The sequence below is a fragment of the Dreissena polymorpha genome, chromosome 5, assembly GCF_020536995.1.
Source record: "Dreissena polymorpha isolate Duluth1 chromosome 5, UMN_Dpol_1.0, whole genome shotgun sequence".
Taxonomy (NCBI): Eukaryota; Metazoa; Mollusca; class Bivalvia; order Myida; family Dreissenidae; genus Dreissena; species Dreissena polymorpha.
This window is the reverse complement of record NC_068359.1, coordinates 72576508-72590277: the sequence shown is the minus strand read 5'-3', so window position 1 is coordinate 72590277 and position 13770 is coordinate 72576508. Positions and strand designations below refer to the sequence as shown.

The window sequence follows — 13770 nt, the reverse complement described above, 5'->3', positions numbered from 1 at the left end:
TGATCATTTTGGGGGACCAAACCTTGACATTTACAGGCACTTGTAAAATGAACACAAAAAAAAGAAAATTACCTATCGTCATCTTCACTTTCCTGGCTATATCTGTTTGACTGAAAATCAGAGACAGAACATTTGTTCTTACTATTGTTGCATTGTACAAAGTGAAATCAGGTTTGGATGCAAAAGACATTAAATTATTTCCTTCAATATGTATTCTAGTTGGTTGGAAGTTATCTTAATTATTATGGCATAACTTATTTATTTTTAACAAATGCCTAAATTTACACTTAGAATTGGTGATTACCAAATAAAATTCATATGTTTCAAGACAATGTGTTTATGCTTAAATGTCACTAAATTTACGTTTATAAATGACCTGAATGTTACCTAGGAATACCCAAAGTGACAAGCTTATTCTCAAATAAAAATATTGACCAATGAGAAAGTGTGTAACTTCAGAGACCTTATTTCTATTGGTTAAATTGACCAAAGCTTATTCTCAAATCAAAATATTGACCAATCAGAAAGTGTGTAACTTCAGAGAATTTATTTCCATTGGTTAAATATATGAGCCTTGTTCTGGGAAATCTAGGCTTAATGCCTGTGCATGAAGAGTCATCCCAAATAAGACTGTGCAGTCTGCACAGGCTCATCAGGGACAATACTCTATGTTTTCATACAATTTTTTTGTTAAAAGGATGCCACTTCCCAACAAAAAGCCAGTCTGGTGGAAAGCGTTGTACATGCGTTAAGCCCCATTTTCCAAAGCAAGGCTTATACAAGGTTAAGTCTACGATAAAACTAATGAACCTTCATGGGGCCTGTTGCCTATAGGCTAAGTACACAGATAAGACTGACCTGATCTGCCATACTTCGCTCAGCTTTCTCCTTGGACTCTCCAACATAGTACATGCCTATCTGTTTGCCACTTAAACCAGGTGGCCTGTTCCCTCTCCCATGTCCCACATCACAGCTTGCTGAACCTTGAAATCCATCATAGTTTTCCTCTTCAGCTGGGCTCAATCTGCTATTTCTGAAAGTTAAATGGTTAAAGATCTGTAAATGGTCAGATATTTATAACATGATGACATCTTTAGCCTACTTGATCACTGGTATATAAGTCGTCTATTAACACTAGGTGCAGTATGTAGCCACGGCACATTGGCTTATATCTCCTCACAGGTACACATATATATAGCTGGGGCAGATGTGAGCAAGCGTTGATTATTTTTGCTCAGAAAACTCCAGTGGTATGAACGAGCTTTGAACCAGGAACCTTCCGATTCCTAGACCAGCATCCATCAATAAGACCACTGCCCCAGGTTCTAAATTTTATGCAACCACAAAAAACAGCACAAACTTTTATTTTTGAGCCAAATATAAACATTTAACTTGATTGATCACATTGAAATGGTTTAATAAGTCTACACATCTTGTTTTTGTCCAAATTTGATTGCCTCTCAAGCCACAATTCTTTATTTACCAAAAATCTAAATCACCATTAAATTGTTAATTATTCATTTTTTGGTGGACTTTCTAAAGTGCACAAGATGCTGTGTTTACAACATGTATGCTCTCAGAGGAAGCCTTGTCAGATTGATTGAATGGCTCATTTGAGTAAGTCTTAGTCCAAAAGTAGGTCTATGTCAAGCATGGCTTTTTTCTTGATTTGGGGAAAGGGCCCTTCCTTCTGTTTTAGGGAGAAAATTATCGACAAAAATGGAAAAAGAGAAAAAATGCTATAGATAGCTTGAAATTTTGGGAAAATTTCATCATTTTTAATAAATTTTCTTACGGAAAGGGGTCCTTTCTTTTTCGGGAAAGTGGACTTTATAAGGCCCTTGCTAAAGAAGGAAAACAAGCCCTGTCAAGGTAAATATGGGATAAATAAGATGTGGGAGTGTTGGTAGTATTCAGGTTCGACAAAATGCGTCATTTTGTTTTTTACCAAAAAAATGGACATTCTGTATTAGTATACATATAGGTCCAACAGTAAGTCAATATCATGGTCAAAGTGAGGTATGTGTGATGTTGGTATGTTGACACAACAAAAGCTTTGTAAGAAATATTATTAATGCTATATGCAACTTGTCAATTTGTGTTAACCTCTTTGTTAAAGACAGAAACAAGATCAAATAAATGAACAGCATCAGTAGATGCCAGGGGCATACAATGGTGAACTAGCAAACAATTTGAGTAAAAAAGCTTAACGTCTTTTAAAACGTTCAGGTATTAATTTCAGTATGGATCAATAAAAGTTATATACATATACAGTATATTGTTGTTTTGGGGGTTTCGAGAGGAGGTCATAAGATATGGCTGTTACTGGCTGGAAGATAAGTTGCCAACAGAAAATCTAGTTGTGCTCAGATGACTATGTACCAAAGCAGCTAACAGGAGATAAACATAGTTTTGACAAGTTTTGCATTTGAAGAATTTTTCTTTTTAAAGAGCATTGATTTAGAGATGAATGCATATTGTTTTAACGTTACAGTGATCATAACTAGCTCCAACAATTCTTTCGTGTACTGGTAAATTTTGAACTAGGCTTGCTCAAGATTTCTGTTTCATGACCTAGCTTGCTTGCAACATATTTTTTGTCTCCTTATATGATATTTGCTTTGGGAAAACTGTGCATGTGCAAAAAGTGACCTCTCAGATTAGCTTCTGCAGTCTGCACAGAAAAATATGGGAAGACACTTTCACTTTTTATGGAATTTTCCTTAAAAGGCAGTCTGTATCTTCTTAACAAAAATCATTTCTAGGCGAAGAGCTTTTCTTGACTGCACAGGCTAATCTGGCAGCACACTTAAGGCACATGCATAATGCCCTGTTTTTCCGAGCTTGGCTCTTTTAAACATTCTTTCTTGCTTGAATTTTGTTTTTAATGTTTCATACCACAACTACCTGTCATCTTGACGTTCCTCTATGTATCGATCAGGCTGGGGAGGACATTCTCTGCTGGCCTGGATATCATGTAGCAGACAGGTTATGGCCCTTTTCTGATCCCCTTGCAAGGTCACAGCTGCTCTCTGGGATAAACATGGAAAAAATATAACGTTATGTCTTTTTGAAAGGAAAAGTCATATATCTACATAAAAAAATGCAAACATGGAAAGCCATGAATTGGTATACACATTATGAAAAAGGTCTGTCTTTTTATTTTATTTTACTGATATCATTATCATATTGATAATGCATGTGTGTAAACTGTTGTCCCAGATAATCATGCGCAGTTCACACAGGTTAACATGGGATGACACTTTCTTCTTACCGTAGGTTTCCACGTATAGCGCGCAGTGTTTTACCTCCGAAATTCAAATTAAAAAGCTGGTGCGCGCTATACATTGATACAGCGCTATCCTGGCTGCTAAATTGGTAAAAAAAATGTTGTGTAATCGTAAATAATCAAAATGACCGCCATGTTTTTTTCCAGAAAACTACCACCCTATAATCGTACAGACTGAGGGGCCATTGTCTAAACAACAAGAAGTCGCTACTGGTAGATATCAATGAGGTAGAAGAAGTTTTGGTCAAAAATAAATTTGTTTGAATAAACTTGCGGACATTTCTTTGTCTGTGTTTTGACACTTCTTTATTGATGAATTCCGATGGGGATTGTTGTCGACATTCCGGAGAGCAGGCAAGGGTAGGTGGGAACTAGGTCTTTTTTGCGGGTAACGCAATTTTTGAATGCTTAATTAAGCTTTCCAATGCCCCGGACTATTGGATTGTGCAATAGTAAAATGGCAGCCATTTTTGGTCCGATTTAGTGGTTTTATTGTCTGTAAATATTTTTTTCTCCATTTTTGCATTTAAAAAACAGCCTGCGCGCTATACACGGGAGCGCACTATACGTGGAAACCTACGGTATATGGCATTGTTCGTTTAAAAGATGACCCTTCTTAGTAAAAATGGAGTTTAGGCAGAAAGTGTTGTCCCTCATAAGCCTGTACCGACTGAACAGGTTAATTTCGGACCACACTTTAATCACATACATTAAGCAATTTTTTTAACTGATCAGGGACTAAAACATGTCTACCTGGTCTTTTATCCTTTGTTCAGCTTTCTGTTTTGACAACTGTGCGTAGTACATGCCTATGTCCTTGCCCTTTAACCCTGGGGGTCTGCCCCCTCTTCCTCGACCCCCATGACCCCTCGCAGACCCTCGCGATCTGTAAGAGTCATCACCCTCTGATGGGCCCCATCGGTTTACTTTTTTGTCTCTGTTGGGAGGCAAATAATGCATGTTAGCCTTGTTTTGGTAAAAAAGGGTTTATTGCATGTACATAGTGTCCGCACAGGCTGATGTGGGATGCATTTTTTGTCTAGATTATAAATACCATAAATGCAGAAAGTGTCCTGACTGCACAGGCTAATCTGGTACAACATTTTATGCACATGCATTAAGCCAAATTTCCCAGAACGAGGTTCAAATAAAAAAGGCACTGAAAAGGCATCGATTGTACTTTCAAATAGTTCATGATAGCTTCTCACAAAAAACTACCAAGATCTTCTTTCTAAACAATAATTTTATAATGTCTTTCTTGGACGCAAACACAAAAGTGGAAAATATATCCTGTTCCTGGATCTTAGTTTCTAAAATCACTTAAGAGTAAGACATAGTTCTGGACAATATATGTAGAAGTGGACAGCAATTCATGATTTCGTATAAAATGTAGAATGTATGCGGCCCTTTTATAGTCACATAATTATGGACAAGCTTCAGGTTTTAAAAAATGTTTAAGTAACAATGACATTTTGTTGTATGAAGAGTTAAAGTAAGCATCAAAGGAGTGAAATTTATTGAGGTGACATGATGTATTGATAATCTTTACATGAATTTAAAGAGGGGTAAGCTGTTAAGACTTTATAAAGACCAATGTGCCCAAAAGTCGCCATAACTGTGGTCTAACTGTCCTCACTATATTCTTCATGTTGGAAGTGGTTGAACATTCTGAACAGTTATTTGTCAGTGATATCATATGAGCATGATGTGGCAATTAAGAAGGAGAATCTTAAACCTCAAGAGTGACAAGTTTTTTTTTATCTTGTCATAGTTTTACCATTAGCATCTTTAACCAACTCATTCTGCTGGATAAGGCTCATGCTTTGCACCGACTGTAAGTTATCCATTTCCAATTAAAATATGTATGCAGAGGAACTTATATTAGTAGAAACCTCAAAGAAAGACCCAAGATTCACAAATAACTTTCAAACTGCAAATGATACCTGAGCCCTATGTGCACACTGGTCTAAAATAAAAACAAGAGATGCGTTTGTCAGAAACACAATGCCCCCTATTGCGCCGCTTTGAAGCAATATATTTGACCTTTGACCTTGAAGGATGACCTTGACCTTTCACCACTCAAAATGTGCAGCTCAATGAGATACACATGCATGCCAAATATCAAGTTGCTATCTTCAATAATGCAAAAGTTATTGCAAAACTTTAACGGTACCATTGGGTTAAAGTTTTTGGACACACACAATGAATGAATGAATGAATAAATGACACACAGACAGACAGACATGCCAAAAACAATATGCCCCCGATCTTTCGATCCGGGGGCATAAAAACAACAACACATGTACATTTAAAGCTATGAGATAAATACAGATATAAAATATTCTCAATTGGTTTAACAATTTCAGCCAACAAAGATACTATTCATCTTTATTCATATTCTCCAGCTTAAACACCTAACCTTTCATCTTCCCTATTCCGACCCCTATGGTAGTTCCTGCGACCCCTGTTGACATGATTACCACTGTGACGACCTCCAGACTGGTGACCCCACTGCCGACCTGGCTCTTTCTCATCCCAGCCTTCTGCTCCTTGACCTGCCATCACTGAAATTAGTCATTGAAATTACTTAATTAGCAGTGTTTCAAATCATAACATAGTTCTAAATTGTTCCAAGTTTGGCTGCTTCAGTAACCATAGTGCTTGTTCTTTAAAAGTAGTAGAAAATCTGCTTTATCATAAACTATTTTCTAACATTTGCGTACATTATTTGTGATGTTGGTGGCCAGTTAGGCAATTGACAGGTCTCAGGTCGTTTCGCCCTTAATCCCGTTCGCCCTCTGTCACCCCGGTTTTCGCCCCGGGTCGTTTCGCCCTTACAAGTGGGTTGTTTCGCCCTTATTTAATTCTTATGTAATATTAGGCTTTTGTAAATGATTCTTTCGCTCCGAAAAGTATTTGTTTAACATATATGGAAAATTAAGATTTTTAATACAAATTTGATTATTAATTGCAAATTTGATGTTTGCTCAATTATCCGTTTGATTTTAATTGCAATTAATTAACAGAAACATTATGATTCATTGTGTTACAAACGAAAAGTATAACGATGAATGATTTTGGCAGAGGTATGATGCTTTGATTTGCCAATTAAAATAATTTTGGGACCAATTTAACAATTAGCAAACACACTTAGATCGGAAGACGTGTGATCAGATGATTGACTAATTACTAGCACAGAAACATCAAAAGGAGACATTATAAAGGTGTTATATTGTTTTTATAAACTTTAAGCCAGTTTGCATCTTTTGATCTCAAGATATTCGCCGCAAGTGTATATAAAAAGCAACTTGGCTATGGCATCATCATTCGTGATTTTATATTTCGACACGTTCTTATGGCTGACGAACTGTGTATTTCGTGTGATTAGATAGTGACACCTCGCCAACATGCAATCACATGCGATTTATGTGATAGATGGCAACATCAGACATGTGATACAGGTATGAGATGCTTATATATTTTATTATATTCTGCATGTTGTCGTTGCTGTCCACATGTCATTATTTTCCCTTTCAATATTTAAATGAATATTTCTGTTAATGTTTGCCGTATATAATGTAAACAGGGAAATAGATTGGACTAATTTTGTAAAAATAAAATGACATATATTCCGATATAACATGTAATTCCATGCTGAACATTTCCTTGCATTGAAAGCGCAAAGGTGTTCACATTGTTGTCTGCAGTTAATGATATTTACTGTAATAAGCGTTAGGTTTTTACATAATTTGTCCCATCATTACGAGTATGATAGTGTATATCAGGTTCTTCTGTTTAGGTATATCATCCAGGGAGTATCACCAGGCCCGTAAATCACAGCTCGAACTGCATTTAATATGCAGACCGTGCCATCGTCAGATAATATAATACTGTATTAAACAATATCCCATTCAGCTTCCGACAAGCCTAAGATAAATCCTTTAATATCGCTATACGTATAAAAATTAGGGCGAAACGACCCAGGAATTAAGGCGAAACGACCCAGGGCAAACGTGACTTAGGGCGCAACGACTCGGGGATAACGGGATTTAGGGCGAAACGACCCGGATTCCAATTGACCAGGATGTAAGAATAGTCCTTAAAAACGTTTTTCCAAAGCCTTTGATAATTTTTGCTATGGCGGCTCTCGGAAGCTGAGAGTTGAATTATTGCAATTAGATCATAGTTAAAAGTAAGAAATGCGATTGTCCGAAATTCCATATGTCCGATAGAATGACAGTCAACACTTTCTAACATTTGCGTACATGATTTGTGATGTTGGTGGTGTAGTGTTTCATCTACAGAATACACTAGTTAGCACCATTAAAGGAACTCCATTTAAGGAACAAACACCATTGAAGGTTATACTGGTTTTATTTACATCTGTACTCGTCAAGCATACAAAACAGTCTGTCCCTGAACATGCTATCAAAGAGGCATTCATGCCGTAGGCGTGTCCTGCAAGTAGGCGTGGCCAGTGCAAGCTATACCACAATCCCTCCTTTTTTTCAAACCAAATAATGCATGATCAACAAATACATACTCTAAACATAAACCCATACGTTCACAAACAATTCATGATAACAAATTACACCATGCATTTATGAAACAATCTAAACTAAATTTAATCAAAACAAAAACATCACAAATGAAAACATTCTATCAATGAAAATAAAATAGCACGCCGCTTGTACAAACAATGTTCTCACACAATTCCCTTTTATCGTTAACATGAAAGTAATGAGCGACCACACTGGCTGTTAATCAATTTCCGTTTATAAGCCATTTTACACTCGGAGCATGATACACATGTCAGTTTAATAGAAATTTACTAGCATCCGCGGGATAAGCGCCACGTGTGTTGTCTCGAATGAACACCATTAAATTACATGCCTATTTAGCGGTGCATTTACACCAGTTTGAAATCATTAAATTTCTCGGGCATTTTCCGAACCCTTATCGGTCTGTCTTTACCCGCAGATGATACATTAATTTGACAATGTTCACTTTTAGAATTGTTTACATTTGAGTCTGTCTGAGGATTTTGTTCATTCATTTTTTTCATATGCGTTACATTTCGCCGATACTCGGTACCATCATCGGCACGTACAACCACGCTATTCCCGTTCTTATCTATAACCGTGTACTTATCGGAACTGAACGGAGTGTCGAGTTTATTGTTTCTATTTTGCTTCAAAAGAACCTTGTCGCCTGGTACAATTTCGCTCTCTTTTGCATTTCGTTTCGCGTCGGAGTATACTTTCCCTTTCCCCTTTTTCTCGGAATCACGATCACGTATTTCGCTATCTTCCCGCCTATACGTATTAATTTCAGGAACACATGTTCTTATCTTACGACCGAACAGCATCTCAGCAGGTGACATACCCGTTACTGAATGGGGTGTGCTTCGATACATTATCAGGTAATCATCGAGGTCTAATCGCCAATTACGATTTTGACTTTGAGATATTCGTAATCTCTTTAGTATTGAACGGTTCTGACGTTCAACCTCCCCATTTGCTTGCGGCCACAAGGGAGTATTTCGCCTGTGTTCGATTCCTTGAGACTGCAAATAATTTTCGAAATGCTCGCAAACAAAACTACTAGCATTGTCTGTACGTAGAGATAATGGCAAGCCATGCGTCAAAAACCATTTCCTTAATATTGACACTAGTTTTTCGCTAGTTATTACTTTGGTGACCTCAAGCTCTACATACCTACTGTAATAGTCGACACAAACAAAAATGTAATCACCTGATGGCAACGGACCTAATACGTCCGCGGCTAAATCTTGCCATGGGGCACTTGGTAGCTCGGTTCTCGTCATCGGTTCGGGATTTGTTGACTGGCTTACCAACTGACAGCCATAACACATTTTACAGTAATTTTCAATTTCCTTATCAATACCCGGCCACCAAACTTTGGTCCTCAAGTTGCTTTTCATCAACACGATTCCCGGATGACCTATGTGACCTAAGTCTAATACGCGTTTGCGTAATTCACGCGGGACAACGATTCGCGTACCCCTAAGTACTAAGTAACCAATTACACACAGTTCATCTTTGATATGTATGAACTGATTTTGCTCGTGTTTATCCCACGTCCCGTTCGTCACGCTTTCGCGTAATCTGCTTATCTCATCATCACGAAATGATACCTCTTCTATTTCTCGAGTGGTCATAGCACTGGGTGTTGCTTCGCGCGCAACAAATTTAATGTATTCGTGGTCATCTACACTATCTATTGTCCTAGAACTGTGCTTGAGCGGAAGTCGCGACAGTGCGTCTGCAATATTGTCTCGACCGTTCACATGTTTAACCGTAAATCGGTACGGTTGCAGCCTAAGAACCCATCGCTCAAGTCTAGCGCACGGTTTTGACCTTGGTCCGTAAATGTATTCAAGTGGCTTGTGGTCAGTAAGAAGCTCGAACTCGATACCATAAAGCCATGGATGAAAACGCTCTAATGCCCACACTACGCTTAAACCCTCTTTTTCAGTTTGTGAGTATCTCCTCTCAACATCAGTTAAGCTTCTACTGGCATAACTTATTACGCGGTTTTCCCCATTTTGAACCTGCACGAGCACAGCACCTAGTCCTACTGGACTCGCATCGACTATGACCTTTGTCGGCGCGGTTTTATCGTAATACCCCAATGTTTCAGCACATGCTAGCCTTCTTTTTAATTCTTTGAACGCGTCCTGTTGAGACCGACCCCATTTAAACACCGTTTTCTTTCTTAACAGATCATTTAACGGCGCGGAAATCGTAGACAAATTCGGTATGAATCTTGCGCAAAAATTCACTAAACCGAGGAAACTTCGAACCTCGCTCGCGTTTCGCGGCTCAGGCGCGTTTACTACAGCATCGACCTTGACCTGCGTTGCCCCTATCCCTCTCTCAGACAGCTCATGACCCATAAACACTAACTTATTCATGTAAAATTGACATTTTTCCTTGTTAAGTGTAAAACCTTTGTCTCTCAATACACATAGCACATTATTTAAACATTTATCATGTTGTTCTTTCGTTGCAGTATGGACAATAATGTCATCGGCAATGCTGTTAACACCCTCACAGCCTTGCAATGTTTGTTGCAAAATCATCTGGTACATCTCTGGAGCACATGTTATTCCAAACATTAAACGTTTATACCTGAAAAGTCCACTGTGTGTTGTAAACGTCGTGATTTCTCGTGATTCTGGGGACAGTTCAATTTGATGATACGCGTTTTTAATGTCCAGTTTGCTGAAATACTTGCTGTTATTCATTTCCTGCAACACTTCGTCCACTGTTGGTATCGGATACCTAGTCCTTTGTATGGCTCTGTTTGCCTGTCTCATGTCAACGCAAAGTCGAATGTCGCCATCATTCTTTGGTATTATGACGACAGGTGACACCCACTTCGACGGTCCACTTACGGGTTCAATGACATCTGAGTCGAGTAATTCTTTGATTTTAGCTTCCAACTTTTCTCGTAACTGATATGGCACGCGTCTGGTCGGTTGCACTACAGGTGTTACAGCCTGGTCAATGGGCACTTCAAGTTGATAACCTTTCAGTTTTCCAAATCCCGTAAATAATTCGTTGTAATTATTAACAACATCCGATATTCCCGGGGTTTCCATTTGACGCACTATTTTAAGTACGCCAAGTCGCATAGCTGTATCATAGCTTAATAAGGACTGTCCAGATCCCTCAATGACAACAAATTCTGCATCATCTACCGCTACACCCTTGTAAACAATCGTTGTCCAAAATACACCAGCAGTCTTCAGTGGTTCCTTAGATCCATAGGCATACAGTTCTGTTTTCCTTGGCTCGTCCCTGCATTTTATGTCATTTCGTTTCAAGAACTCCCACGTTTTCCTATCCACAATGTTGCAGCTTGAACCGGAATCAATGATCGCCTTTATTTGTACACCACCAATTTCGACCATTATCGATGTTGCTGTCGGGTACTTATTTTGTACAGTAAACGTGAACTGTCTGTCATCAGTTGTGTCCACAACTTGACGCACAGTAGGCGGTTTCTTTTTCGACTTTTCACCCGATCGGCATTTAATCGCAAAATGTCCTATCTTGCCACACTTATTGCAGTGCTTTCCACGCGCTGGACACGTGCTGTCTTTTGCAATGTGACCCCGTTTCCCACATTTAAAACATTGAACGTCATTTTGAATACGATTTTTCCGTGCAAACATACCTTTTGTTGTTCGGCTTGTTGTTGTGTTTACCGACTGTGGGCTTTGCTCAATGCATTTTGCCTGATGTTCAGCATTTTCTAAAGTTCTCGCAATGGAACGCAATTCTGGCAGGGTTAAATCCCGTCCTTTTTGCAGAAGTTTCCGTCTTAATTCACTTGAAATGCACTTCTCAATCACCTGATCTCTAATTTGCTCATCTGTGTTCTCAAATTCACACGTCTCTGCTTTCTGTCGCAACCGTGTGATATATTGATCTACGGATTCTGTCGGCGACTGATCTAACTTCCGGAACATATGTCTTTCGTAAGGAACATTCGATTGTGGCGCGAAATGCTTGCTTAGCGCATCGACGGCTCTAGCATAAACGTTTGCTCCCTCTCCTTCCGGCAAAGTATAGAATACATCCTGCACTTCCATGCCAGCCATGTGAAGCAACAATGCATGTTTACGGTCATTGTCTTTAATTCCTTTCCCGACAACATACAGTTCAAACGCTCGAAACCAACGCTTCCACTTTGCCGCTAATCCCGACGGTTCACCATGCACATCGAATCGGGGCAAATAGTCGTTTTCTTTTTCCATCATTTAAGACAATGTTATTGAATGTTTAATATCCTCGTCGCCAATTGTAGTGTTTCATCTACAGAATACACTAGTTAGCACCATTAAAGGAACTCCATTTAAGGAACAAACACCATTGAAGGTTATACTGGTTTTATTTACATCTGTACTCGTCAAGCATACAAAACAGTCTGTCCCTGAACATGCTATCAAAGAGGCATTCATGCCGTAGGCGTGTCCTGCAAGTAGGCGTGGCCAGTGCAAGCTATACCACAGGTGGCCAATTAGACAATTGACCAGGATGTAAGAATAGTCCATAAAAACGTTTTTTCCAAAGCCTTTGATAATTTTTGCTATGGCGGCTCTCGGAAGCTGAGAGTTGAATTATTGCAATTAGATCATAGTTAAAAGTAAGAAATGCGATGGTCCGAAATCCCATTTGTCCGATAGAATGACAGTCAACACTTAGTAGCATATGTTAAGGCGTGCCGACGTTTACCTGAAAATACTCTATGTGAGTCCAAACGAAAAGCGATCTTCGTCAAGCACTGAATTGTAAAGAATCTACAAAGACTTTTAGACATAGAGATGACTGTTCTACTTATTGTCCGATTGTGTGGTCATCCAGATAATATATGCACTACAGCAGACATAACGGTGTTATTCAAAACGGCCAACAAGTGAAAAAAACTTCTCCAAACATAGTATACATGTTGTAATGACAAACACATACGGACTTAAAGTTAAGATACTTTTTCTTCTTCCTTATTGTACTGACACCATCTGGCGTATCCTGGTACAGGATGCATTATTTAAAATGTTAAATCAAAATAATACTTTAAAATCGAATATTTCCCTAAATATAATTGAAAATACAACTAAATATACTTGATAATAAGAAGTAATTAAAATGAAAAGCATTATGTGGGTCGACAAAAATAGCCTCAGTGGGGGCGGGGGAAGTTTACAAGCACTGAAATATATTTTAATCATTGCGAGATGAGTCTCCAGCAAAAGTAATATATATATATATATATATATATATATATATATATATATATATATATATATATATATATATATATATATATATATATATATATATATATATATATCGATGGTCACAATTTAAAATACCGAACCTACAAAAACGCAAGTTTTCAGGAGATGTATTTTTGTTAAACATTTCTTACACAAAATCAAATAAATATTATTTTTAAAATTTTTGAAAGTGTCTCATGATGGAGCATGTTCGTATGAAATTATTTTGACGTTAAGTTAATAAATCTGCTGTAAAATGTATCTTCGTCATTTAGACTTGCATTTATGTGATACTTCGGCAAATTGGACAGCTTATTGTAATGGATTTTGTTTCAATAGAATGATATATTCCACGGTTTTCCATTATATATAGAAAAGCAATGCGTGTTTTTTTCTGTTTTACACGGTGGCACAGAGGTGACAACCGCAATTCTTGATTTATATTGTGGCCTCAACATAGTAACTTGTGGGAATAACTTATAGAATTGTGGGAACAACTTCATAAGTTGTGGCTTCAACTTAATAACTTGTGGAAACAACTAAGTACGTTGTCCCCACAACTTATTAAATTGAGGCCTCAGCTTAGTAACGTGTGGCTACTACAATTTCATAACTTGTTCCCAAAACTTATTAAGTTGTGGCCTCAACTTAGTAATTTGTTCATTTAAGTTAT

General features: G+C 38.0%; 1 protein-coding gene across 1 annotated transcript in view; it reads right to left on the bottom strand.

Annotated features, from left to right (window-relative positions):
• Positions 1-12690, bottom strand: part of LOC127831952 (ATP-dependent DNA/RNA helicase DHX36-like) — a 62474-nt gene extending 49784 nt beyond the window's left edge. Inside the window, exons 1-6 of the mRNA XM_052357044.1 lie at positions 12556-12690; positions 5709-5853; positions 4043-4226; positions 2908-3032; positions 859-1033; positions 73-110 (exon numbers count right to left, since the gene is read on the bottom strand). Coding sequence (XP_052213004.1) covers positions 73-110; positions 859-1033; positions 2908-3032; positions 4043-4226; positions 5709-5853; positions 12556-12640 — 752 coding nt within the window. The 5' untranslated portion in view covers positions 12641-12690. The remainder of the gene's footprint in view (positions 1-72; positions 111-858; positions 1034-2907; positions 3033-4042; positions 4227-5708; positions 5854-12555) is intronic.
• Positions 12691-13770: the final 1080 nt, after the last annotated feature.